The sequence below is a fragment of the Spea bombifrons genome, chromosome 6 (genome assembly GCF_027358695.1).
Source record: "Spea bombifrons isolate aSpeBom1 chromosome 6, aSpeBom1.2.pri, whole genome shotgun sequence".
In the NCBI taxonomy this organism is placed as follows: domain Eukaryota; kingdom Metazoa; phylum Chordata; class Amphibia; order Anura; family Pelobatidae; genus Spea; species Spea bombifrons.
The window spans coordinates 36128312-36156145 of NC_071092.1; the positions used below are offsets into that span (position 1 = coordinate 36128312).

The 27834-nt window shown below is 40.1% G+C and overlaps 2 protein-coding genes across 3 annotated transcripts in view; one reads left to right on the forward strand and one right to left on the reverse strand.

Annotated features, from left to right (window-relative positions):
- Positions 1-1545: 1545 nt before the first annotated feature.
- Positions 1546-13450, forward strand: CNN3 (calponin 3). The gene is made up of 7 exons (XM_053469276.1): positions 1546-1682; positions 8554-8675; positions 9953-10019; positions 10166-10303; positions 10559-10675; positions 11413-11559; positions 11945-13450. The coding sequence occupies exons 1-7, from the start codon at positions 1626-1628 to the stop codon at positions 12290-12292; spliced, it is 996 nt and encodes a 331-aa protein (XP_053325251.1). The 5' UTR covers positions 1546-1625; the 3' UTR covers positions 12293-13450.
- Positions 13451-16671: 3221 nt separating this feature from the next.
- Positions 16672-27834, reverse strand: part of SLC44A3 (solute carrier family 44 member 3) — a 32313-nt gene continuing 21150 nt past the window's right edge. For both annotated transcript variants that reach the window (XM_053469950.1, XM_053469951.1), the window contains 4 exons: positions 27590-27673; positions 18760-18897; positions 18438-18674; positions 16672-17545 (listed from right to left, as the gene is read on the reverse strand). In XM_053469950.1, coding sequence (XP_053325925.1) covers positions 17441-17545; positions 18438-18674; positions 18760-18897; positions 27590-27673 — 564 coding nt within the window. In that variant the 3' untranslated portion in view covers positions 16672-17440. The remainder of the gene's footprint in view (positions 17546-18437; positions 18675-18759; positions 18898-27589; positions 27674-27834) is intronic.

A 27834-nucleotide genomic window follows, 5' to 3' on the forward strand; every position in this document is an offset into this window, starting at 1 on the left:
CTTTAAATTTACAAAACATATTTGAAGGAAATATTATTTGTATTGGCGTTTATTACTGTTTTGTGGCCAGTGCCAGACAAACGGTCTTCCCATGATCTCAGCCCGTCACCCTTATCACCCCGCTGCCGGAACACTAACCTTTGCTTTTTGATTTTGTGGTTTTATTTGAATCCAAAGAAAACCCTTGGAAATTTCCAGTTCGATGTGGATAATGCACTACATTTGGAGCATGAGTTACTAGTTGGGTAGATGATACTCTGCACGAGCCAATGGAACTTGCTTAGTAACTTTGTTATACAAATTCGCTGTTTTAAAAAATGGAAATCGATCAGTTTTCCTTAAAGTAACTCATAGGAACTTCCATTACATCCAGGACTCGGATGCCCAAAACATGGCTTTTGGATAACAAGTAGAAAAATGATGGACCACAGCTCTGGGGCAATGGGGTGTATACTGCCCGACATTTCAGGTATCCGAGGGTGTGGATGGAGGCACAACTAAGGCAAGAGTTCCCACCGTACTCCTCAATGAACTCCATTCTATTCCAATAGGGCCATTCATATAACCTGGACTCTGTCCTGAACCCCACGGGCCTAGACATAATGTCGCCTGGGGCGAAGTTTAAAATGCCATTTTAAACTGTTTAAAACGACATTTTAAACTTCGCCGACGCCATTATCTTACCCCCCCCCCTTTGTACTTACCTTTAAACAGTCCTACGGTGAGTCTCCCTGCTCTGCCACGGTGCCGGCTTGTAATGCTGAGCACCGGAAATTGACGTCACTTCCGGCGCTCAGCATTACAAACCGGCACTGACACCGAGCTAGAGGGCTCGCAGAGGAGAAAGAGAGGGCGCTAAGCGGGTACTGACAACTTGGTAAGTGAAAACCACTCGGCGCCCTCTCTCTCTTCCACTTGAGCCTCTACAGCAGGAAAAATGGCAGACTAGATGGTCCCAGTGGTTCCTATCTGCTGTCAGGCTCATGTAAGGATGGGATCTGCCACACGATCGCCAATATAGATGAGGGGTGCCTTGGGGTTATGGGCTGATGACATGTATGATGAGTGGTTATGAGTCTATTAAATATGTTTACTATTGCATTGGACTTTATAAAGGTAGGTTGATGCTATTCAAAGCTCAATCTTCAGAAAGTATCATCACAATCAGTAATAATAATTGCCTAACACAATGTGCCCCCCCCATAAACACACTATGCCTGGGGGTTTAATGGCAAAGACCCTCCAATGTATTGTAGGTCACGTGACAGTGCACTTGCCGTTGGGAACAATGTCTCGCATTTTTATCCCTCAGTAGCGAATAGGTCAATTCCTAAGTTTCAATTGCAATGTATCAGCAATTACTGCGAGAGAGCAACAACCAATTGGCGAACCTTTCTCGTTTAGCCCCTCCCCCCGGGGCTCACTCCACGATTTTTCCATTGGTGAACGAGTTTCGTTCTTCACATCTCCGCCTTTTTATCCTTTTGGCCAGAGACACGCCTATTTCGCATCCCCCTAACTAGGAGCGGAGACTAGAAGGTTCTGTTCGCGCCGGTTCAGTCGGGTTAGAGGAGCTGCTGCTGAGAGACGGTGACCCTCACGTACCACACACACGGATAGCCACCATGACGCATTTCAATAAGGGACCGGCTTACGGGCTGTCCGCCGAGGTCAAAAACAAGGTAACGCATTGTGCACGGGGAGTCCGTGTTTTTCATGGTGGTGGGATACAGAACCCAGCAGTGGGGAGTGTAGGGCCAAAGCCCCGGGCGGCGCCTACTTCATCTCGGAATACATCATTATCATTGAAACTCTCCATCCCGTAGGTTAGCGGTGCGCAGATAGCGGAGTCAAGTAACGTCGTGTAAATCGTTACAATAAGCTGCCTGCTACATTTTATACAAGTGAGGGCTTATAAAGGCCAGACCTGTAGAGATGGATGTACCATAGAGATGATGGGTATGCGAAAGCAAAACATTAAAATAGATCCCATTGCGGGAGGTCTGCGTAGCAGGATCCTCAGGACTAGTCCAGCCACACACAACATGGCTTTCATGTGGAGCCAGGATCCGCTTGTAAGGAATCGCATTGATTTGGCTGACAGTCTGGGTTTGTAAAGCTTTTAACAGATTTTAGTTCCATTTTCTATTAATTTGCACGGATTTATTCCTTCCTGGCCGAAACCTCCCCCGCCTCCTACAGATCTTTCTCTCTAAGCATATTTGTTCAGCTTTTGCGAAAGGGTTTCAGGAATTAATAGTATTTACACTAGCAAACTATGCGCTATATTTCATATTGACACCGATATATATAATACTATGTATAGAATATATAGTGGCACTCTGAGGTACACCTTTAATGAAGCCCTGTTTGTGTGTTCATCTTAACCGCATCGCTTGCACTCCTAGTGGCCAAAGTAGGTAATTACACGCAAATAAAAAAAGATTGGTTACTTTGTATGAAGTTTTTGTTACTAAACCTTCCCTCTGATGCCGTTTCTTTATCCCAGCCCTCGGCTGATGTGGCATCCACTTTAATAAAGTATGATAGTTTCTTTTTATTAGACAGATTGGGGCTGTACATTTGCTGCTCTGCTACTGTCAGCATTTCGTTATGAAATGGAATTTCCATACTTTTGCAGTTTTAGCCTATTTTGTAAACACTTTTTAATGATATGATGCAGCTTTGGGCACCAAATAAATAACGTCATCGATGACGTTGCCCCTCTGTGAAAGCTCAGCTATTCTTGTTGTATTAGATCTGGCTCCACGAGCTTCCATAGGCTCTTAAAGTAATTAAAAATGTTGCTGTGTACCTGTGATGTTATCTTTCTGCCGTGTGTTTGGCTGTGTGTTTGGGAATAACTTATTGTCTACAGAATGCCTTCCCAAGGGGTGTCAGCGATTGCCCACCAGGCACGAGTTGTCTATAGTGGAAAGACATGACCCCCCCAGCGTGTGCGCACTTTGGAAACCAAAGGTTATCGCAGAAATGTGGATATGGACGCTTTTTAATATTCCCTTTTGGAGTGTGTCGATGAGATGGCTGTATGTTTGTGTTTTGCTGCCACCAGTGACAGACAGATCTTCCGTGTAATTTCCTTTTGCAATGTGAGTTTGTAAGATGAAACTCAGGAGGATGAAGGTGCTGTCTGTCTGTCTGCTGGATGGTAATTGGCTTTGCCTGCAATGTCTGGGAAAATGCAAGGGGAAAAAATCCCCTCTCATCCCTCTCCACCCCTTCCCCCCTATTGCATTCCAGGGGCCTTACCTCATGGCTTCTGGGCAGAGAAGCATCCAATGGTGTGGGCTCTGCATACAGAATACTCATTGTCTGCTTCCCGGATCCGCAGCCAAGCAGCGCAGGCACAAAGGCTCACCGCTGCTTTCTACATTTCAATAGCCCCTCCAGCTCCGGTGTGTGCTTTCTTATTGCTGAGCTGCAAAAATAATTTTGCAGCTTTTAGCGTTTGTGTGGCATTAACATGGCGTTAAATATAAGCCCCACGCCCTTTTATATGCTAGTTCATAACAGACGGGTCACCGTTCAGCTAATCAAATCCTTGCAGGTCTCTGGGGTGCTGTAAATGCTTGCAGGAAAGTGCTGATTCGGCAACAATGGATGCTGTTTTTGAAGCTTTGTGCATTTTTTGTAGGATTCTGTTAAGGGACATGTTACGAAGCCTCCATTTTAGTGGTTTATTAATGTGTTTTGGATTGTATGCTAATAAATTATGTTAGCTTTAACCATCCTTTCTTGTGGTTTTAACTTTGCGGTTGGGGAAAGTAAAATTTAAGATTTCTGCTTTCTAATTAAGTTTGCATTGCATAAAGGGCAAATACATTATCTGCTGTTGGTGTACTGTGAGAGATGCACCTCCTCCATAATCGGTCTAATAAGACTTTTTCATGGAGTATAAAGAACGTATGAAACCATCAGCTACCTGCCAGCAACAAAGCAGACTAATGGATCTTCCTGCGCAGCGCGTGGCTTATGGCTGCCAGCGGTACTAATGCATGGATTGATCCGTTGAATTTAGCTTTTAGGTATATTCTAAGTCATTTTTGCTTGCAGAATAATTGTGCATATAATCTAGATTAACCTCATTAACCCCGTAATAGAATTGGCTGGATTTGTACGTTTGTCGTGTCGTACTGAGTTAGTACTCTACATGGCCTGTATTGCAAAGCAAGTTTCTCCGAGCATGGCTAGCTTTAATTCATTCTCTGCTTATTGCAGGCTTTCCAGATAAACACAAAGACCTGCTGAGAGCTGCATACTGCTAGTTATGGATAGGCATTGGCGGCCATTGTGTTTAATATTAAAGTAATGGAGGTGTAAAGCACATTAGTTTGATATCTTTTATTGGCTGTGCAGAACGTGATGTGGCTACTCATTGCAGCAGCTTATGTCCATCTTAACTTTAGTTTATATATACGTTGAAATAGTTTTGTTACATTGTGGAATGGCTTTTATACTGTTGGGGTTATGGATAAAATCACCAAGCAGGTGCATTTTATTAGATGGGGTAACTTCCAATTTGCACCCATTATCTTTATCTATAACCCTCGAACACCGTGGCAGTCGGGGGAATGTGGTCTTACTGTGTTGGAGTTGTGCATGAGGCCAGGAAAAACTGTACGGCAATCGGTTACTGAAATGTAGCGATTACCAGAACTGGAAAGACATCTGAAGATGCGCTAATGCCCTTCCACCGAGCGTGGCCACGTTATATAATTCAGGGAGGTATTTGCTGTTCTCGTTGACAGTGGTGATGAGCTGAGCACAGGATAGGGGGATCTGTGAAGTGGGTCGGTGAGATTCACGTGAGGTTGGCGGGTGGGTTGTAACACCAGGTATTGCTGAGTCATTGAAACATACCATGGGGTACACAACCTTTTAGCATTAAAAAACATAGCATCTATAGCTTGTTTTCTACTCGCTGTAGTTTATTCTGGAGATATTCCAGTTATGGTTATTTGTTATTGGTTATTTTTCATCAGTACATTGGATTTCAGTGGTAGATGGTGGCCACAGCTGCTTAGCAAATAAATGGCCTCCTTCTCTCGTTCTCGCCTAAGGAGCTTACAATAACAATGCTTTTCACTTATGTTGCCACATACTGCATTTTTTAACTGCTGCTTATTAACATCCTTGTTTTCTACACTTCTTTGAGAGGAAGAATGAGATTCACCAGTTGTGTTTCCATGCCTGATGATTTGAACTTGTATATAAAAGCTTGTATTGCTTAAAGCACGTCAGATTACAAGTGATGGCCTTTTTGTAGGGTGTATCTTTGGCGCTCGTGGTACAGTTATCGGTGTCATTTATAACTATAATACAGACACAAGAATTTAAGCCAAGATAATGAGCTAGAAACTAATTCAGCATTTAGTTTATAGGTGCCCATCCCCCGTGCTCCTTACCTCGGCTCAAGTCTCGGACAAAACCCCCCAATAAAATATATAATGCTGAGACCCTGCCTGCATGGCAGAGGCTCTTGTGAAAATTGCTTGCAGTAAAATGACTCTATCGTCTGAAAGTGTCTGAGTGATGTAAGATAGATGTCATGTCTGTTGCAATCTTATTAAATTCTTCTGTTCTCACAAAAAAGTAATTTCTTACAGCTGAGTTCCAAAATAATTTTCAACTTGTCAATGACCAATGTAATCCTCTTTATATTCAGGCGACACACACATCGCTGTTAGTCCTGCCGCGCTCCACCGGCTGGCAGGGACAGCGGGAAGCGGGCAGCGGGCATTTTCATGACATTCTTTTTTCGGTATATATTCAGGCAGCTACCTGGCTCGGTCTGTGGAATATTGATGTAGATAAAGATTTTATGCTTCTGAATTTTAGCCACATTGAGGCAAATGACTTTAGCGAGGGGATCACATAGTGCCCGTCGCATCCTTTTAAGGAAAGACTGTAAGATTCCCACCGAAAACCCTACAGGAAAAGTGTATAACGTTTGGCAGAAAGCCAGGACTTGTGGTGAAATTTGAAACAAGATTTTTCTCTACTTAGGTCATGTGAAACGCTTGGGTGCTGCGTGCAGAACATTAAAAGTCTGTCAGAGAGATGATGAAACAGTTTGCATATCCCCCATCTTCAAGTGATGGATGTTTTGCACAACTTAACACCCTGGTAGAGGAACATTACTTTGTTTCGCAACTAAACTAGAGATTAAGTAATGTGATAAGAGGGTTGCTTGTGATTTTGTGCATTGGGGCGACTTATGTTTCTGGACAGCTTGTCCTCATATAGTCTATCCATTAATCCTTAGGTGATGAGAATCTGTTAAAGAACATCATGGATTTTTTTTTTTTTTTTTTTTGGTACTATAATAAAAACAATCCTCAAACTTTTGTCTTATTGATGTATTACATACAACTATCGGCACCCCTACAGTAGTGTTTGATGTATAATGGTTCTTGCTGCAGTGATTAAGTGTTTGTGCCTATAAATCATATTAAGGTTTTGGGTATGTGTAGAAAAATAAAAAAAGGAGCTTGTGTAAATTACACGGCTTATCAATCTGACAGTAGGGCATTGTGTATGTATGTGTGTGTGTGTGTATAGCAAATACTGTTTGCTTCACTCGTATCCTGATGGTTATTTATTACCGTATTTGCTCAATTATAAGCTGAGGTTTTTTTCCAGTGCAAATGCTCTGAAAAATACCCCTTGTCTTATATTCAAGATCGTTTTATAATCAGACCTCAAATAGCGGTCTCACTAGAAGACTAAAATCCAGTTCCCCCGCAGCGCTGCTGGCACTTCCTCTGGGGGGCTTCTATGACAGAGCACTGGTGTGAGATGACCTTCCGGTGCTCAGTCATAGAAGCCCCAGGGGAACTAACAGGCAGCAGAGGTTGTCTACGCCCATCCCGCAGACGTCCACCGGCTGCCCCCACTAGACACCAGAGTGGCATATTGGGGGAATAAGGCATATCTGGGGGGAGGAGTAGCAAGCCGTGGGGCAGATGTGCATAACTGGGGGGCAGGTTGGCAAATAAAATAAAAAAAATAAAAAAATTCCTTTTTTCAATTTTTTATTTTTATTAAATATGAACATGTGAATTAACATTTACTAAACTTTTTTCCTATAGGGTAGTCTTGTATTTAGGCTTTTTCTTTTTTCATAAATATTGAAACTTTGGGGGGGTCGTCTTATAATCGAGCAAATACGGTTAATGCAGTTTTGAAATGTAAAAAGCGCCATTAAAGCAACACCTGGTATAAACTAGAAAAAAGAAATGTTGCTGCCTTCTAAGAAGGGTGATTTGGAGATCTGCTCGGCTCTTGGCACTTCATACCAATAGAGTTTTTATAAAATGTATATAGAATATTTGAGTCGGGATTCATGACTCCTCCAATTCTGGAGTTTTAAATGGACTGAACTGAGAATCTTTGTGGTCCTGCATTTGAATAACTAATGCAAAATAGCAGAAAACAAGTTCTGGATTCACATATTTGGGGACACTTTGAATCACAAGGATTTTTCTATTGGATGTCAAACTTTATATTCAAAAGAATGTTTTTTGTTCGTAGGTAAGGTTTAGTAAATAAGAACGGAATCTCTTCCCTCTATAGTGGTGTGTTGGTATATGTTGTTGGATAGTGTGGAGTGTGTCAATGTATTAAAAGTACCTTGATTTACTAATTTTATGTATTGGTTTATCAGTTTATTAAATGGCCTAAATCTGCTAACTTATAAATTTGCCATTAATCAATTAATGTATTTTATTACATATGTTTTGTGCAATATCTCTAGAATAGGAACGATTTCTTGATTATGAGATATATCTATTAAGGGAACATGTGATAGTGGAGCATCACCGTAGAAAGGAGAGGGGCGATATGATCAAAACCTTACAAATAAATATAAAACATTTTCAGGGGCAAAAAACTGACCCCTGGCCATGGCGTTTTTTACACAGTATGTTGTATTGATTTCATTTAATATTATGGCAAATCGTTATCCCAAGCCCACATGTTTGGCTCTTTTCTTTTACCTTAATACCAACAACACCGTGGCGTAGCAGACCTGTATGCACTGCCTCGCAGCGATTCAGTTGTCATTTCAAACCAACTCCTGCTGTATTCCATGCTATATGATACGGTTGGATAGACTTTACCGCACATACTGGGTCCTTTTCAAGCCAAAGACTGAGTTGAAGAGGCTATGTCTGTCTCTTCCTTCAATGCTAGTATGTTTGTGGCTGATGCTTGGAGCGCCCATAATCTTCTGGTTCATCGGTTGTATTGCCTTTATTCGCATGCAACCTCACGGCTTTCATTACCGTGAATGCAGTTCCAACAAGCCTTCTTACAGTGTTTTTGCTTCTCTCCGGTGTGTTGCTGATATTGTGTGCCCAGGATCACAGAATACGTTCCCCGTATTAATGCGTGGAGTTTAGGAACTGCTTTGATAAACCGCTGAACTTGTTGTTAATGTGATGACTTATTTGGCTTCTGCTAAATTTGAAAGAAACATAAGGAAAATTGGACACAGCTCTAACATTTTTTTTTTCTGCTTTTCACCCCCAGATTGCACAGAAATATGACCCTCAAGTGGAAGATGAGCTTCGTCTTTGGATAGAAGAAGTCACTGGCATGAGTATCGGTGAAAACTTCCAGCTTGGCTTGAGGGATGGAGTCATTCTTTGCAAGTAAGAATGCAGCCTGCATTTAAGGCCAATATCTGTTTGTTTTTTTTGCAGAATAATGTTTTAAATCGGTTTTCACACGGTAACATAGTAATTTAGGTTGAAATTAGACACAAGTCCAAGTTCAACCTTGCTGTTGATCCAGAAGGCAATCTGATTTCTAACTGCATCGGCAAGCTGTAGCTAATCCTGTCCTTATAACTTGTTATATTACTGTGTAGGGAGTGAATTCCGCATTTTTATTCTTACTGTAAAGAACCCTTTTTTCACTGTTTTAGCTGTAAATTCCCCCCCCCCCCATTGCCTGCAGGCCATGAGGACTAGTTATGGTTCCCTGATGCAGACTGCTATGGCCTAGCCAATATAGTAGGCAGCGACACATGGCCTAATCCTGAAAAGGCCATGCGAGGAGATTGTGGCGCTTTGTGCAGTTACTGAATTTATTTAAATGCATTGATACATCCCAAAAGCTGTTTCCACATGGGAAATGTGGTTTAATACGTACACTATGACTCTGAAAGCCTCTGCATAATAGTTAACATAGTGGACATCTTCCAATAATGATATTCTCTGGAGAGTAGTTTCCTCTTATGACTGCAGCCGTTTCATTAATCTTAAGGAGGAAGAACATAGTTTAAACTATCTATGGCTTGTTTTTTTTTTTTTTTATTATATTTGAGGTATTTAGTTTAATAATCATCTGAATGAGGTGGTGGCAGTCAATTGCGTTATCTAACCGTTTGCTGCCCTACCGTTCTCTTCTCCAATCAACAGCAATGTAACGGAAAATATAGTGGGGATGAATAATTATACTGATCCTGTCATCTCATATCTTTTGTGCGTGCCTTGTTTATTTTGAATAGGTACTTATTATAATCTGTAACATGTTATTATGTTTTTTTAGTGTATTGAATCCTAAAATGTAGGGTTTGAGAGAAATGCTTTATAGTTCGATCGATAGTTAGTGCTTTGTAAAGTGAACATGTTTATGGCGGGACTATTAGTGTCTCGAAGGCTCTGTTTCTGCTTGTTCTCTGGTGGAACTTGGTACCTGTAAAAAAAGATGGAGCAGGGGGTAGCCTTGGGATAAGTGATGCTCTGGTATGGGTGATGTCTCTGAATTGGATGGACTAATAGCGCGTATATATGTACGTATCATGTGTAAATGGGCCAAGTCTGTACATTTTTAGCCAAAGTGCATTCATGTAGAAGTTTTGTGAGCTTTAAGACTATCATGAGCACGTGTTAAACTTTTTTTTTTCTCTCGAATCTATCTTTAGTCTTATTAACAAGCTGCAGCCCGGCTCCGTCAAGAAAATAAATGATGCAAAAATCAACTGGCACAAGGTAATTCTTTTTGGGTGCTTTCAGTTAATTCAGCGTTTCAAATTTGCTCCGAAGTTTTGCATTGCGTTCTTGCTGCTTTTCATACTTAGTCTTGTGTTAACCGGATGGTGATTTATGCCTCGTAACGACTTATCTTCTCTCTGCAGCTGGAGAATATTGGAAACTTCATTAAAGCTATGCAGGAGTATGGGATGAAGCCACACGATATTTTTGAAGCAAATGACCTTTTTGAGAATGCAAACATGACTCAAGTTCAAATTTCTCTGGTTTCTCTAGCTGGTTTGGTAAGCAGTGTTTCCTCTGGGTTCAGTTAATTAAGACTAGTCCTCACAGATTTTATACCAAATATATCCATTTGCATAATCTACTTTAGTTTGATCTATACCAACTCTCCCCACTATCACAGATACAAAGACTGCGTGGGGGGTGTTTATCTTCATATCTTCCAGGCACATGTCCGTTAACAGTCTGCTGCAGGTGGATTTAATGCTAAACATTGTTTCCATTTTGAAATTTAACAGAAAATTGTTTTTTTGCAGGCAAAAACAAAAGGCTTCCACACTACAGTAGACATTGGTGTGAAGTATGCTGAAAAGCAGAAGAGGCACTTTGACGAAGGGAAACTAAAAGCGGGACAAAGTGTGATTGGGTTACAGGTAAAGATGCATTATGCAAGATAGAAGTCTTGTGAATAATCTACACATCGTAGGATTTATTTTATGATGTATAACTCCGTATGTTTAAAGATACTATAACTATGAAGTGGCTTTTAGGCACTGTTTGTCAGACTCCGCTGCAGCATGTTTGATATGGAACGTGTGTGTCTGTAGTGGGCTTGGTAAAGCAGATATGTCTCCTTTTTATTCAGTAAAATATGTACATATGTAATGGTGTTTACGCATTTTATGTAACTCTATATAAAAACAGTTATCTCTCATTATGTCACAGATTTATTGTTGATTTGTTCAGGTAGTCTTTGTAAAGATTCACGAGGCAAAGGGAAAGTGATATGGGATGGGGAATTTGATTATATGTTTGTGGCCCTGCCTCAGCTTTCATGATGGTAAAAATGGTTTTAACCAAAAGTTATAGGTAATCCCAGTAAACAAATGTCAGTGACGCCACTACATATCTATGCCTGTGTATGCGAATGCTTTTACTGTTCTTTGTAACCTTTATCAGAGATGTAATCCACACATCAATCAGGTTCAGTCTGGAACCTGCCCAGAGTTTGCTCCCCTGTTAATGTACATGAAAGGTGGCCACTGAGCCTTAATATATACACAAAAATGCCACTAGCTCACTACAGGCACTTTAAGCATGCCATTGCTAACAATTACCCAGTTTACTGCTAATAGATAACATCTGCTTATAACTTTTTATTTGCATTTAGATGGGAACCAACAAATGTGCCAGTCAAGCTGGAATGACGGCGTATGGAACCAGAAGGCACCTTTATGACCCAAAAATGCAGACTGATAAGCCATATGATCAGACAACAATAAGTTTACAGATGGGAACAAACAAGGGTGCTAGCCAGGTAATAAGGTTTTTTCTTTATTTTATTGTGTGGTTCCTGCCTTTTGTCTGAAAGTAATGGCCGTTATTTGTCATTTGTGCTGTCCAATGATGTATGACATTAGATTTGTCTTACATTGTATCCACCGTTAACTTGCAATAAAGTTCCAAATAGTTTGCACAAAAACACAATGTACGCAACGATGGTTAACGCACAAAAATCCTGTCGCTATACTAAAGCTTGCCTTCCCTTCGCTGAAAACCTGTTTAATGTTAAATTATATATTTAAGGGCTCTAATTTGCTTTTAAATTATTTGTGTGTAATATTTATATAAATCAACTTGCATATTTAAATATTTTTAAAGACATCTTATTTAATTGAAATATTCTATATTTGTTTTGCTAGGCTGGCATGTCTGCTCCGGGAACCAGAAGAGATATCTATGATCAGAAAGGAATCTTGCAGCCAATGGATAACTCTACCATTTCATTACAAATGGGAACCAACAAAGTGGCCTCTCAGAAAGGCATGAGTGTGTATGGCCTCGGGCGCCAGGTATATGATCCCAAGTACTGTGCTGCACCAACAGAACCCATTATCCATAACGGAAGCCAAGGCACCGGAACAAACGGCTCTGAAATCAGCGACAGCGACTACCAGGCAGAATATCACGATGACTATCCCGGGGAGTATCCAGATGACTACCCGAGAGATTACCACGGGCAGTACAGCGACCAGGGCATCGATTATTAGATGTATACGGTGTAGTCTGTTTATTAGTTTATTTTATTCAATTAAGACCAAGCTAGCCTTGTGTAATTTTACTTGTCTTCCTTAAACACTACTATGCTTTAATATGGAAACAAATTTTTGCCTTACATTCCTTCTTCGTTTCTGCCTTCTATCCCTAGTTGCCTTCTAGTGCTGAGACTGGTTTATTCTGCAGCATTACCAATAATTGCATATGAAGTAAAAGGAATACTGTGAATAATGAAGGGAGCATTTGTACAGTGAGTTATGCCATGTCAGGACTATGCATTTTTGCTATATGTATCATGGAGTGAGTGTTATAAAGAATCTGCCTTTTATCCAATTTTCTCAGTGGGTGGTAGTTTTGAAACTGATGGTATAGCGGTGGGTAGGTAAATGTTTTTATGGTCCTTTTTATTCCATTGCCAACCGTATGTTAGATTGATTCTATAAAGAAGTATTACCTGCTTTTTGTTTTCCACCATATAAATATTGCGCACTCTGGCTTTCTTACGCCCATCACACCGGACTTGATCCTAGAGGGTCACACACTGAAGCAGGACAGAAGAACCGTTTTTATATTGTTTTCCTCCAGCCACGCGCATGTATAATCTTGGCATGTTTGTTGTAATAACATTAAAACTTGGTTCCAGAAGGGCCGGTTAGAGGAAGATCTCTCAATCTATGGATCGCTACTGTGTTTGTGTAAAAGGATATTAAACACAAGTGGTCCGTAACCCATTGTGAGCTGAACAAAGGATGACGAGGAGCTTGTATGGAAGTTAAGACCAGTCTCTCTCTGGACAGCTATCTGTGATGTTTCTGTGATGGGATCCATGTAAGAAAGCCAGAGGGATTTTAACCTGCTCTACATTCCCTTTTCTGTCTTTAATTCAAGGAAATCTGTATCGGTTGTTTTTTAGGACCATGCAAATGTCTTAACTCCCTTGCAAACTTAATTGCCTGTACCTGCAGACAGTTTGTCCCTGCAAGGGTTAATGCTTAAATTTGCATTTATATTTTTCCGTGCCATATTGTACCCATGTAGTATTTGCTTCATTTCTGTTATGTATATTTATTGTCACATTTCTCAGCATAAACTGATCCCAATGTATTTTTTTATAAATAAATTTTGATATTTTTTTTCTTTGAAGAGATCACGTTATGTAATGGTTTGGTTTGTTGCATATTCAGTTTCTTCTCTTGAATTAGTTAGCCCTGCCCTGCGTCCGGACATAGTTTATTAATAGGCAGACAAGCGATGAAGTTCATGGCGCGAGCTCCATTTTCACAAAAGCTTAGTGTTGCGTTTATTGTTGCGGTTTGACATTGTGCCACTGCGATAATGAAGTTCCTGCTACATTTTGGGGAAGATGTAGCAAATGACTATAACGTGTGATCTGTGCCCAGCTAAATAATGGGTAAGGGCTCTGGGTTCACTTCTACAGCAAAATGGGCAAACGAGACATTAACCCAGCTCCTTATAAGCTTATATGTATTTGTGGGAATGCTTTAAATGCTGCTTGTGATTGTAAACGGATAATCGCTTTAAAATATACATGTAAATAGAAAGCTTAGGTTTTTTATTCCCGTTTATGATTAAAACAGACTTTGGTAACGGAGCAGTATGACATTGCATTGTTTTGAAGTGGAACAGCTCGGCAATGACTTTTTAAAGATAAATTAATATAAAGTAAACTACACTGTTGGATGTTATTTATCACCAGTGTCACTGCCTTTAGCGATTTTACTGGCATTATACTACGATTAGCCCTTTAAGGCAAAAAAAACCAAAACAAAAGAAAAAAAAACCCCACGTTTGGTTGTAAGTACAATTTCCTGTTTTTTTTTTTTTTTTGTTTTTGTTTCTGTTTTTGTTTTTCCCTCAGCGATGAGCCAAACAAAAATCGGGTTCAGACTTTAAGTAAGGTTGGAATATATTTGTGCCGACCCGTATTTATTCCGGGATAATTGGATGTCGGTTTTTCTGGAGCTACAGCTGAAAAGACAGGGTGACAATTCTTCATAATCGGGGTTCCTCGGTTCTCTAAAGAAAAACAGTTTTTATACCCAAAAAAGCTTAGAGACTGCGGCTTTATTATCTAGTTTAAAATTATTCATATCCATCTTCTCAGTAGCCATGACTGTAGCAATGAAGTAATTGGCACATTATGCGGTGGATAAATATTCTCTAGAATACAGCTTCTGTTTTACCAATGACATAATTGCTGATTTAATCTCATAAATCTATAAAAAAAAAATCCATATAAAAACGCTGACTTAAAACATTGTAGTACCAGATATAAGGTGGTATATTACTGCATATATGCTATTAAGTTCACGATGAAATATGTAGATTAAAATATACACGTATAACACAAGTAATAAGTATTTGTAAACGCTAAAGCTTTTATAAAATACCCGGGCAGGTTAGATGTCAAACACTAATTGGTGAATAAAAGGAGATTTGTTTTTGCAAAAGAAAGTAGTGGTTTTTATCTTGCTGTTATATAAGCAAGAGGTCAGCCCGACCTTGTAAAATACATCATTCCATGGATGAAAAGACCGGAGAACTCGCTGAATTATCTTTCCATCGTACAGGGCCAGCCCAGCTGTTCTTGCAGCAGCGGATCACTGGAATGACCCTTCGTAATGGATAGCGAAGTAATAGGAGTTGAAACCACAAATTTCCATTTGTGAATGAAACCTGTTGGCAGGCATTCTACTCATCTGTGATTTTTGAAACCTGACTAACACATACATGTAATGTACAGTTTTACTGTACATAGTGGGACTTTGAGAGGTGGAGAGTTAACTTCCTCGAGTCACCTTTCGTCAGCCATAGGTTAAAGAAATAGACGTTGGGGCCATGTCGTGACGCTTCCACTTCTGTCTATTGTGCATATTTATTTTTCTGCCGCATTCTGCAACTCGTGCTCCTCGGGGGTTGTTGGGTAAATAATCTGCCCGTCCTCTTGAATCCCAGGGGCACCTCAAATGGTGTATACAAACCTAAACTTCTTCCACATTGCCTCTCAATATATATCGCCCTCTGCGGGGAGTGTGCTATGTATTGTTTTTTCGCATCATAGGGCACAACCTGAGCGAGGTATTAGCCATGCATGCGTTTAACATACTTTCATACTGATATGGGTTTTTTTTTTTTATGTTAACTGATCTCGCTTTCAGTTTCTGTTGTAAATGTGCTCTAGTCTCTATATAAAAAAAATAACGTGAAATGCTTAAAAAAAAAAAAAAGTGCACTAAAAACGAATGAACCAGATCTGACAGTGCAAGCAACAGAAGAAATGTACCGTGACATGCATTTAAATATAGTTAGACCTCTTAGCATTATTCTTATTGCATAAGTAGGTAAAATGGCAAGTTCTGTTGTGCATCAATACATTGTTGTCTTAATAAATCCTTTAAAAAATCCGAGAGGATAGTTGTGCGCGTTCCCTCCAGTCCCATCAAACTGTGAGCCGTGACCCAGATGGGAAAACTGCATGCGAAGGTCGCTCTCCATCTGACGAGTTTCATTGTATCCCGAGATACATCCGTGATGCAGAACAGTCCGGCTCATGATGAGATGTTTCTCCTGGACCCGGTGCAGAGATGTGATGTTAGGTTGTGACCTCCTGTAGCTGGAATAGATTGCTAGCTCTTCAGTCTGCTCTGGCTATTGGCTGAAGTTCTGTCCCCTCTTCGCCATTCTGCACTGGTCTGTTCTTTAGTTTCTCTGGTTCTGCTCCAGATTGGTGACTTAAAACATTGTAGTACCAGATATAAGGTGGTATATTACTGCATATATGCTATTAAGTTCACGATGAAATATGTAGATTAAAATATACACGTATAACACAAGTAATAAAAAGTATTTGTAAACGCTAAAGCTTTTATAAAATACCCGGGCAGGTTAGATGTCAAACACTAATTGGTGAATAAAAGGAGATTTGTTTTTGCAAAAGAAAGTAGTGGTTTTTATCTTGCTGTTATATAAGCAAGAGGTCAGCCCGACCTTGTAAAATACATCATTCCATGGATGAAAAGACCGGAGAACTCGCTGAATTATCTTTCCATCGTACAGGGCCAGCCCAGCTGTTCTTGCAGCAGAGGATCACTGGAATGACCCTTCGTAATGGATAGCGAAGTAATAGGAGTTGAAACCACAAATTTCCATTTGTGAATGAAACCTGTTGGCAGGCATTCTACTCATCTGTGATTTTTGAAACCTGACTAACACATACATGTAATGTACAGTTTTACTGTACATAGTGGGACTTTGAGAGGTGGAGAGTTAACTTCCTCGAGTCACCTTTCGTCAGCCATAGGTTAAAGAAATAGACGTTGGGGCCATGTCGTGACGCTTCCACTTCTGTCTATTGTGCATATTTATTTTTCTGCCGCATTCTGCAACTCGTGCTCCTCGGGGGTTGTTGGGTAAATAATCTGCCCGTCCTCTTGAATCCCAGGGGCACCTCAAATGGTGTATACAAACCTAAACTTCTTCCACATTGCCTCTCAATATATATCGCCCTCTGCGGGGAGTGTGCTATGTATTGTTTTTTCGCATCATAGGGCACAACCTGAGCGAGGTATTAGCCATGCATGCGTTTAACATACTTTCATACTGATATGGGTTTTTTTTTTTTATGTTAACTGATCTCGCTTTCAGTTTCTGTTGTAAATGTGCTCTAGTCTCTATATAAAAAAAATAACGTGAAATGCTTAAAAAAAAAAAAAAGTGCACTAAAAACGAATGAACCAGATCTGACAGTGCAAGCAACAGAAGAAATGTACCGTGACATGCATTTAAATATAGTTAGACCTCTTAGCATTATTCTTATTGCATAAGTAGGTAAAATGGCAAGTTCTGTTGTGCATCAATACATTGTTGTCTTAATAAATCCTTTAAAAAATCCGAGAGGATAGTTGTGCGCGTTCCCTCCAGTCCCATCAAACTGTGAGCCGTGACCCAGATGGGAAAACTGCATGCGAAGGTCGCTCTCCATCTGACGAGTTTCATTGTATCCCGAGATACATCCGTGATGCAGAACAGTCCGGCTCATGATGAGATGTTTCTCCTGGACCCGGTGCAGAGATGTGATGTTAGGTTGTGACCTCCTGTAGCTGGAATAGATTGCTAGCTCTTCAGTCTGCTCTGGCTATTGGCTGAAGTTCTGTCCCCTCTTCGCCATTCTGCACTGGTCTGTTCTTTAGTTTCTCTGGTTCTGCTCCAGATTGGTGAATTAAAGCCTGTAAAACAAGTTATTGTGTAATATCACAAAATCAAATGCATCATCAACTGCTACTGATTACAGATTCAGTAAAGCGGCATCAGGACAGATTCTAAAAGTAGGTAGTTTGGAATTGACCTCTTTAGAGAACTGGCTTGACTGGAAACTCATTAGTCTTTGCTGTCCGCACCCTCTTGACTGTAGGAAACTCAACATCCACCACGGAACGTCGAAGCAAAGTACGTTCCTCTCTGCCAACAGAGCAAGTTGAAAAAGGCTGTGCATGACTTGCCCCAGGAGCTGGTCATCGGGTGAGACAGCCAGCAGCACCATGTGTTCTCGCATGAACGTGATCGGGAACACGGGTTAAAACGCTCCCACTGCTTTTCCCGTTTTGCCCGAGTTCACATCTGATTGCCCAATTTACACAACACGCGAGCCTCCTGAACAGGCTGAGACGCCAACGTTTAGAAAGGCTTGGGAGTGTTTAACAAATTAGACTTTTATGTTTGTAAGTCCCAATGCAGAGTATTCAGAAATAGGAAACCAACTGGATATTGTTTATTTTTGTTTTAGCTACAAAAGTGCTAAAGAAAACTATACATTTTAATTATAATAACAATTGTACTGTTATTTACACAAATTACTGTATTACCCTTACGAGGCGCTGAGCAGTTATCAAGAAGGGAAATGAGTTTTGGGTCCCCATAGTAGGATGTGATTCGATTACTTGTTCATTCCATATTTAATCATTTTTATTCTTTCATGTATTTCCTATAAATGTTCTTAAAGGGATAGTCAGTTCTTCATTATCCAGTACTCAGTAAAGCAATCTTTCTCAATGAAATCCAAGGAGCAGAACTATAAGTGATGGGTTAGGTGGTAGGGCCAAAAAACACAACAAAACTCACCATTAGGTCTTGGTCCATAAAGTAAGGTTTTTCAGGAGATCCATCGTTCGTCTCAATGTCCACAGCATAGCACAGGAACAGACTGTGCATAACCGTTTCAAACAGAGATAGAAAGCTATGGGCCACCAAATAGGCAAAGAATGCAACTAACAGCAAAGGGATAACCCAGACGTGTAGCTCACGGTGATAGTTAAATGCCATTAGTCCTCCAAACACTGTGAAACATGCAACAAACACCTGCAAAATATAAAAAATATATAGATTTCTATCCAATTTCGGACTCTGATGAAACAGAATAGTTTGGAAATGCGCTGCAAATTACCTTTCCAAGAAAAACCAGGAACACGCCGGATCTATTCAGGTACGAGACAAAGGGAGGGTTTTTTACTAAGAGACTCGACGCGTCCTTTGCGGATGTACAGAATGATGTTCCATTAATTGTTGCTGCTGTGTAGGCATTCTAGAGACAGAAGACATCGGCACAATAAATAGGTGCACAGAGCAAGCCCAAACATAGTATTATATATATATATATATATATATATATAGAATTATAACGAGAATTCCGATACCTGCCTCTAGTATCAGTCACAGCAGGTAAAGCTTCTGAGACTCCTTTACATGTGAAGATCTAAACATCTCGCTTAACCTTCCGCAGGAGTTTGTTCATTTATAGTAACAGTATTTGCGCTTCTCCAATCTGGTATGTTCGCTATCCACAGAGGGAAGAACAAAGGAGGTTTTCCCTCTCGGCAAACATTGAGGTCCAAAGATCGAGGACTTAACATTACGACTCTCTATTGTACCTCAAATTAACAAGAAACACAGATTCGTGCTCCATTAGTGCATCGGACCTGCCATCACCTGCCACGGATTGCTTTGTATGTATGTATCTACAGGTTTACGTGTGAGAGATGGTCATTTGTTGTTTGTAGCCCTTTGTGTGCCAAGAGTCTGGTTATATTTTGCCCTGGCCAGCCACGCCAATATAGTGATTAGGTGGTAATCTTACACACAGTTTACACTTTAATTAGGATAACCTATAAAAAAATGTAAGATACTTGTTTAAGGTAAACTATGCATCTTATCACACGATATATAATTTAAAATACAGAAAACCCACCACAATCCCCTCTTTAATGTTAAACCAAATCGTAAAAGTAACTTGTCTGAATAATTCTCTTCAAAGCTCACATTCCACTTAGTAAACTGATGTGGTCATCAGCAGTTGTTGTTAAATGTGCGAGTAAGATGGCCGCTTTTAGGGCCAGCTACATACCACATTCCCAGCTGGCACTCAAATGGGTTAAATAACCACAACGCAATATGGTCCCAAATACGAGGGCAGAGAATTTACAGGATTACTTTGGATTATGCGTTGGGGATTGTATCAAATAGATTCTAAATAATTGCTACGGAACCATGTCACTGAATTTCTGAATCTCAGCAGAAAAAGACATACTACTCAAAACAGAAAGTTCATTTTTTTATAGGTCGCTGCTTACTCAGAAATCGGTAATCACTTTAATTAGTATAATCACATTCAGCTTCCTTTGGGGAAATGACATACCATTATTCTGATATTATTACTCTTCTTCCAAGTGAAATTATTATTAGTGTATCCACAAAGTCGAATGTTTTCAAATAATCGTTTCTGCCGAGAGCTACTTGGTCAGATGCTCATCAGTCTCCCTTCATGTAATACGGCAAGCGAGCTGCTCAGCTTTTAACCCAAGCTTCGAAAATCTAATGTCATTTTTCACATATGAATTGCACGCCGGAGACGGCGCGGTTCACAATCTGTGGAACCCAACGAAAACAAAGCCTGCGTTCATCAAGCACACGTTTCACATCCCGCCTTTGATGTCAAATATTGATGGAGGTCGAGGTGCCGCAGCTCCATGGGAAAATCTCTCATCTACAGGACCTGGCGTATCCATGATTACTCAACGTTTCTGTTTGAATTCACCCCGTTTTCTTTTTAAAGAATAGTGATGGCCATCTTAATTTTTAACAATTCATTAAAATCACTGCAAATCATATCGTTTCTATGGGAACCAGCATTGTTTGTAACTAAAGCCCTCTTTTTGCATCTCACCCCCAACACCGGTACCAGGCTGATGCGTGATCCTTTTAAATGAGATATCTCCCATTTACTCCTCGCATTATGGACCCTTTTAAATACTGCATCGTCTTTCAAAACTAAATGACCTGAAATTGCTATTTCTAACAAGTTATGCTGAGCAAACTGTGCTGTAGGGGGATATAGCCTGATTTCCAAGAGAAATGCATGTGAAGGCTTTGGAGAACTATAAACGTGTAGCCAAAAATATTACACTTAATCAGCATTTTAATCGAGAATGTTGTTCTGTAATAGTATAGTTTATATATGAAATATGTACTTACGCACAAAAATATTTTGAAAAGTTGTATGATTAGAATTAAATTCTCATCCACCCCCCCCATCCTCTTGCTTTCTAGTACTTAATATTGGTTACGCTCCATTAGCTTGTGAAAGAAAAAAATCATGGCATGTCGCCATAAATCTAAAAAACATTCCTATGAAAGCTTTAAAGCAAGGATGTGTTTGTATGATTAAACACTACAGGCTATATAAATATATACTATATAATATATATGTATACATACAGTAAAGCAATTCCCTGAGATCCATGATTTCAAAGCTTTAGATCAGGCTGACCATCAATATTTGCCTCTGACATAAAAAACATCAGGAAAGATGGTTGCTATGGCCTTTGAGCTTGATCGTGTTCTGTATATAAATATTTATACGCTTATGTTGTTGAAGGGAAAATACTGTATTTTAAACCTTTTATGAACAAAGAGCTCTCTGCCAGAAGTGTTCCCGGCCCTTCTTATTATCTGAGATTATGTAGAGTTACAGCACTGGCTCTCAACCACCGAAGAAGCAGCTCTGAAGCGTTTAGAAAATGCTACAGTTTGCAGAAAGTCAAGATGTTTTTCCTATTTGAAGGGCCCATTGATTAGAGGATATATCCAAATCTCCTTGATCCTTCGAATAATATATAATCTCTGGAAATGAAATATATCACAATAGCTACTTAATGAGAGCGGCTGTGCGGTAGACGCCAGCTCTGTGCGAGGCTCACAATGGCTTCACTGTTCTCCAGGTTTGGGACTAAGCTGAGCGACTTCGCAAATATACAGACACTTCGAATAACCTCTGCGAGAAGCGGAAAAATGAGTTGGCAACCGCTTAAAAGTGGAATGTATATTACTGTGATATCATGCAACCTTTAAATATATTCTATAAAAATCAAAAATTATGCTGTGCTCCCTTTGGACCCTTAGGCCAGATGGGATCTGAATGTAAAAAAGCGTTACATGAATTAAAACCGGTTTTAATAAACTTTTTTAATTTAATCTATAGAATAGTTTTCTGCATCAGATAGGACCTGCAGGTGGCATAAAACTAATGTACACCCAAAGTGAGTTGGTCACTGCTTTGATATAGTTAAGGGTTAATTAAATGCTGTAATATATATATTGTGAACAAAAAACAATAATAAATATACACTATTATCTATGTAAATGGTTTCCTTCCAATACCAAAGGAATTGAAATGTTGCTGTTCTTTCTGTAGGTACTTTTCCCCAATAAGGTCGCCAGTGTTTCAGAGTTCCACTAGATGACTGCTACCTGTGACAAGTGTGTTATATCGCCGTCTTTAGTCGTTTGTGGGTCTTTCAGCCTTAACTTCTGTCTTCAGCAAGTGAAATGCATGCTCGGCTTTTCTTACTGGGAAAGTTCTGTGGGACTGGTCCATGAACGATCTTGATGATCAGCGCTACTGTAGATTCCTTCTTTACTGATCACAGTGGTTTCCACCATCATGGTTATAAGTGAATAAGGCGGCTTCTTTACTACACAATTAAAATGTATTTTGCATTGGGGTGTTCCTTTACCATGGAAAGGATTCTACAACCATCCACGCGGACGTCCAGGCCCTTTTGTGTTCCTGCTATCTGCTGATGCATTTTGTTGGCAGTCTAAGGATGGCTTGTTTCACTTGCACTGAGAGCTGCTTTGTAGTTTCACAGCAACAGCTTCCAAATGTGAATGCCACACCTCGAATCACCTCCAGACCTCTTACTGGCTTAATTTATGACTAAAAGAAGAAGGAATAGCCCACACCTGTCCATGAAACAGCTTTTGAGTCAATTGTCCAATTACTTTTGGTCCCTTGAAAAAAAGGGGGCTACATATTAAAAAGCTGTAATTCCTAAACCCTTCCTCCAATTTGGATGTGAATACCCTCAAATTAAAGCCGAGGGACTGCACTTTAAGCTCATATTTGGTACTTAAGTGTACCTTTAATTTATTTTGGTATTTCCGGACCTAACTGTATGTAATCTTTAAGTTTCATTGCTAACTCACATGAAGCATTCTGTCACAGTGACTGTTGAGTCCCGGGCTGTACTGTCTGTAATATCTCCATCCGAGCAACAGAACTGAGAAATCAAAGTGCAGGCTATTTCAGGAATGCATTCCCTTTCTAGCCCGCTGTGGAGCTCGCACACTAAGTTTCCTCACACAGTGTGCGGGTGCCACATCAGTAAGCTTCGGGCCCACATAGACATCTGCGAGTCCCCAGTGCTGCTCGACCGGCCCTCAGACCAGTGAAAACTGCAGGAAAGGTGAGGGGGTGCAAGAGGATGAATGGGTGAATGAATGAATGTTTATAGGCAGAAATGGGACAGGCAGGCTGTTTAGGGAGGGGAGAGAGGTTGAGGTGCACAGGCAGGCTGTTTAGGGGGACAGAGGTGGTACAGGCAGGCTGCTTGGGAGGCAGAGGTGGCACATGCATGCTGTTTTAAGGGCCTACCACATCAATATACTATATAGTGATGGGGGTTATGATGCACTACTGTCAATGTCTGGCTCAGTGTATAGTGATGGGAGTTATGCTGTACCATATCTGTTCAGCAAATGTTATTTATTTAAAAACTTAATTTATTTGTAAGCTAATAATTTATTTTTTTCAGGTTTCTATTTTTTCCCGTTGCCATAAAGTTTACAAATTTGTGAAATAAATATTCTTGCTAACATTTTTTTTTTTTTTTGTGAGTGTCTTTATACTTTAAAGTGGGGATGGGGTGCCACATATAGGATCTGACCTGGGTACCAAATACTATAGGCACGGCTAACTATAATTTTGAGCTCTTAGTATAGCAACAGCTCCAATCTTTTGACTGGGAACCTTTAACACATCACTAAGTTTAGAACATCACCTCTATTGTCCTTTAATTTGTTGGTATCTAAGCAGCCAATGTAATAACATGCCATAACTTGCAAACACAAAGAGATACCTTTCATTCTTTATATAGAAATGAAAAAGTAGGTTTTCGGTGTGTATTTAGGAAAGATACACATCGGTATTCTTCTATTTTTCTCTTCTCTGTTCTTCTATAACATTAACAGGTTTGTTTAGACTGTAAATCTATGCGATGTTTTAATATGTAACAATGGAATGTATGGAATGAAATGCTGAGCATATTACTGTTCATAACTCCATAATTATAGTTCACAAAAGATTAGTTCCTTTAGTTAACCGCATACCACAAAGAGCTTGGCTTTTTAGGACCTTTAGATTTGAGGGGTAAGAGAAAACAATAGAAATGTTCCACCTAGTCCTTCCTGCGCTAAAAGCCGTTAAAAAGCAATATCAGCTGTTCAAGGTCCTTTTTGCGGTTAGGTGTAGGAGTAATATCACTGAGAGGGCTGGATAACTAGTCACCATAGTGGGTCTTTAAAGAACAATAACATCATATATGCAAAGTCGTGTTACTTAAAGCAAACGGGATATACTATATTTATACCTCTTCTCAAAGGAGGTATAAGGAACATGTTTCAAACTACTACTAGCACATGAATAAGAACGGTCAGTTCTGGGTTCAAGACGCTGTGCAATAATGCCGTAAATAAATGGTGATAGACTCTTAGTTTAATCTGGTAATTATTATTAGTAAAAATTTTTCCTTCAATGGCTTAAAATATATTATGTAACACTGAGGCCCCCCCTTTCATGCACAGCCTCTTTTCCCACCCCACAGCTCCTTGGCTTGCAGGACATATGCCCAGACAAACACTCATCTCCTGCTTTTCCAGCACGCTCATCCAAAAGCTCCGGGGGTTCAACGAGACGTCCCACACATGCATGCGCATAAAGTGCTCATACTGGTTTCAATCGGAGTATCTTCTTACTAGTGATTGATTAGTCTGCAGAGTATGAATGCTGTTTTGAAGCTGCAGCAGTGTGTGTGTGTGTGGGGGGGTCTGCATTTTTCACTGGTGGGCCTGTATGGGGCATTAGACTATCCCTCTAATGTTGTCTATGTGAGGCATTTCTTTGAAATATTTTTTTGTCTCCATGGTGCTCAAAAAACGGCTGCAGTCTGACAAACGTTACCCAGTGTGACAAACTATGCATTCTCTGGGGCTAGAGACAAGTGTGGTTACCCAGCCTATAATAGATTGGAGAATCCTGTTATTATCTACTGTTTTTGTCACTGTGAGCCAAATCTTGCATTTCTCAAACTCAGCAAGAACTCCTGTCCTCACACTAGGCCTGGCTGTCAGCAAATCTAGCGGTTCAGCCATTGGGGTCACTGATATAATCATCAGCATCATTTGCTGAAGTAAAGCAAGACCCATTTATTTTTTCAAACTGTTTTCTTCTGTGTAGTCTTTTCTTCATGCAATAATGTCTTTAAACTCTACAATACCTCTGGTTGGCTTTGATTGGTCATTGTGACCCTGATCTCATTCACAACCCCCCCCCAAACAAACTTCAGCTCAGCCTAGAAATTCCTTCGTTCTACCTTGGTCTCTGCTTGTTTTGCTGCCATGGATGTTGGATCACATGACTCTGGCCAGACCTCTTAAATGAACACAATCACATGTTCTACTGGCATTTGGTTTTGGTCACTGATTGTTGGGTAATATTGTACAGCCCACTGCATTTTGCTCAACGGGTTGATTGAGGTAACAGGGAGTTTAGAACGCTGCCAACCTGTCAGGAGGCTCTGCAATGACTCTTGTTAGATCCGAAAATGAACGGGTACAGAAATTATTTTTGCCTTCTCAGAGGGCTGTTGCTGAGATATGACTGCAACCAATAGTTCCATTGAGTGGATTAAGCATAAAAATCAACTAAGCTTTCCTGATCGACAAACTAACCTCTTTAGTACATGAAACCCCAACAACGCCTTAGAAAGTTTGGCTCCCCTTGCAAGCAGATCCGTGTTGAAAAAGTGGACTTCTTGTTCTCTCTTTTATTCTTCTTTTGTTTATTTTCAGATCAAGGTGGAACCTGGCATGTATCCCACAGAGTAGGTGATTCCTTATCTTATCCTACAGTCTATTTGTTTTGTTTAATGGGAAAACCCACTGTACAGCCCATGTGGTTCACTCTTTGCAACTGCATTGCACAGATTTAATTTAACCTAAGAGTGATTCAAATAAAACAAATATACAGTGCGAGAGTATAACAGGTCAGCTAGTTGATGTCTTTGAAGTAAACTAGCATCCCACATCTATTTAAATACATTCCTTAGTACGATTTTTCATGCACCAAACAGAAGAACAGCTTTCTAAAACAGCACTATGCTCCTGACCTTAATCTGACTAAATGTCAGGAGTTTAGGAAATGTTGAGGGCCTGGTGGCAACCGACCGGGATTTTTCTAGTAAACTTTTTCCCATTCTTGGGCACAGCTCGCTGGCCTAGAATAATCACTTCTTTGTGTGACAGCTGAATTCCTCGTCCATATGAGTCAGAGTAGAAAATGATAACCATGGCAACACTAACTTGGAAAACAACCAATGGCTAACCCTGATAATTTAACACTTCGTTCCTTGGAATTACACCGTGCCAGTTTGAGAAGTACCATCTAGTTTTGATGTCATTCCTTTTCCCTACACAACAAGCCGTGCAATCCTTTAAACTACAAATCACAAAGGGCACCAACGCTCTTGGGCTCTGCCGCAATGTTCACAAAGCATCCTTCTAATAGTTAGCTATGCGAGACACAATACCATTACATTTAGTAGAATCCTTTCTAGCTATAAGAGCCTTCCTACCTTTGCATACTAAAGTTATGTTGCCCTGAAAGAAGGATTTTTTCTGCAGCCTTAAACCGAACCATGAAGAAAAAGGCTAAGTGAGTTAACAGGCACCTAAAAGTAACATCTTCCATATGATGAGATAAGCTATATATTGTGTACTGATCTGGCTAAACAACTGGGAGGACCCCGGAAGCAGACCCTCTGCTGCGTAACTGGCTGGTTACATGGGAGCTCCCCCCAAGCAGCTCGTTTACATTATGGAGGGCTCTGGCAATCTGGCATGGTGTGTCTTTCTGACCGGAGGGCCAGGATATTATGTTACAATCCAGTTCTCAGTAGAATGGAGAATGGCTGTGGAGGTAGGTGCTGGGGGTCCTAGGACGGCCCCTCAAATGTAATGTTGTCCAGAGGTTATATATATGCCAAAAAGATCTTAGTATTAAACAACAAACACTAAGTGGACCTATCATGCACTGATAAGTAGATGAAAAGATCTGTTTCCATAAGAAATACTTTCCTTTTGAAATGCATTAGCAAATGTGTAGATCAATACATAGATTGAAGTGTGCTCCTACAATTTGTGGAGTGATCTCTCATTTCTGCAACCAGCTCACCGAAACCGCGAAATAAATATACATACATATGAATAAGCTTTTGACATTTTAGGCTGACGCGTCTATTTTGCATGTCAGGTGCATTTAATTGGGGTACGTTCCTGCCTTTTTGGACGGATAAGACGGCAGACTGCGAGGGTTTACTGCATCTTTCCACATAGTGAAATAAATCACACAGACACCTTTACAGGTCTTCTGTTACATTTCACATTTAATTATTATTAAAACAAAAGTCATTATGTTGCTTCTTAACCTAATCCCCATAAACTGTGTGCTTCTTTTGAAGACTCTATGTGGTCAGACGAAGCAAAGGCAACATTTTGTTGATGTACAAAAAAACAAGGCAAAAAATATTCTTGTGCAATGAATGGGTGTAACAAATGAATGAAGACTTTACACATTATACCATCTTTTCAGACGTTTACCATACCTGATTTAAACATCCTAGCCACTTTTCGAGACACCAAAAACCGCAGAAACAGCACCGAGATGTACACCTGGTACATGCATTGTCCTGAAAAAATAAAAACAGTAACAAGTTTGAAAGTAGAATTTTATTCAGCCTCACACACACAAAAAAAACCAAGCCCAAAATCTGCGACGCATACAGAACAGACCATTTTTATCACACCCTTTCCTCTGCTGCAGAAATGTTTTTAAAGTAAAGATTGATGA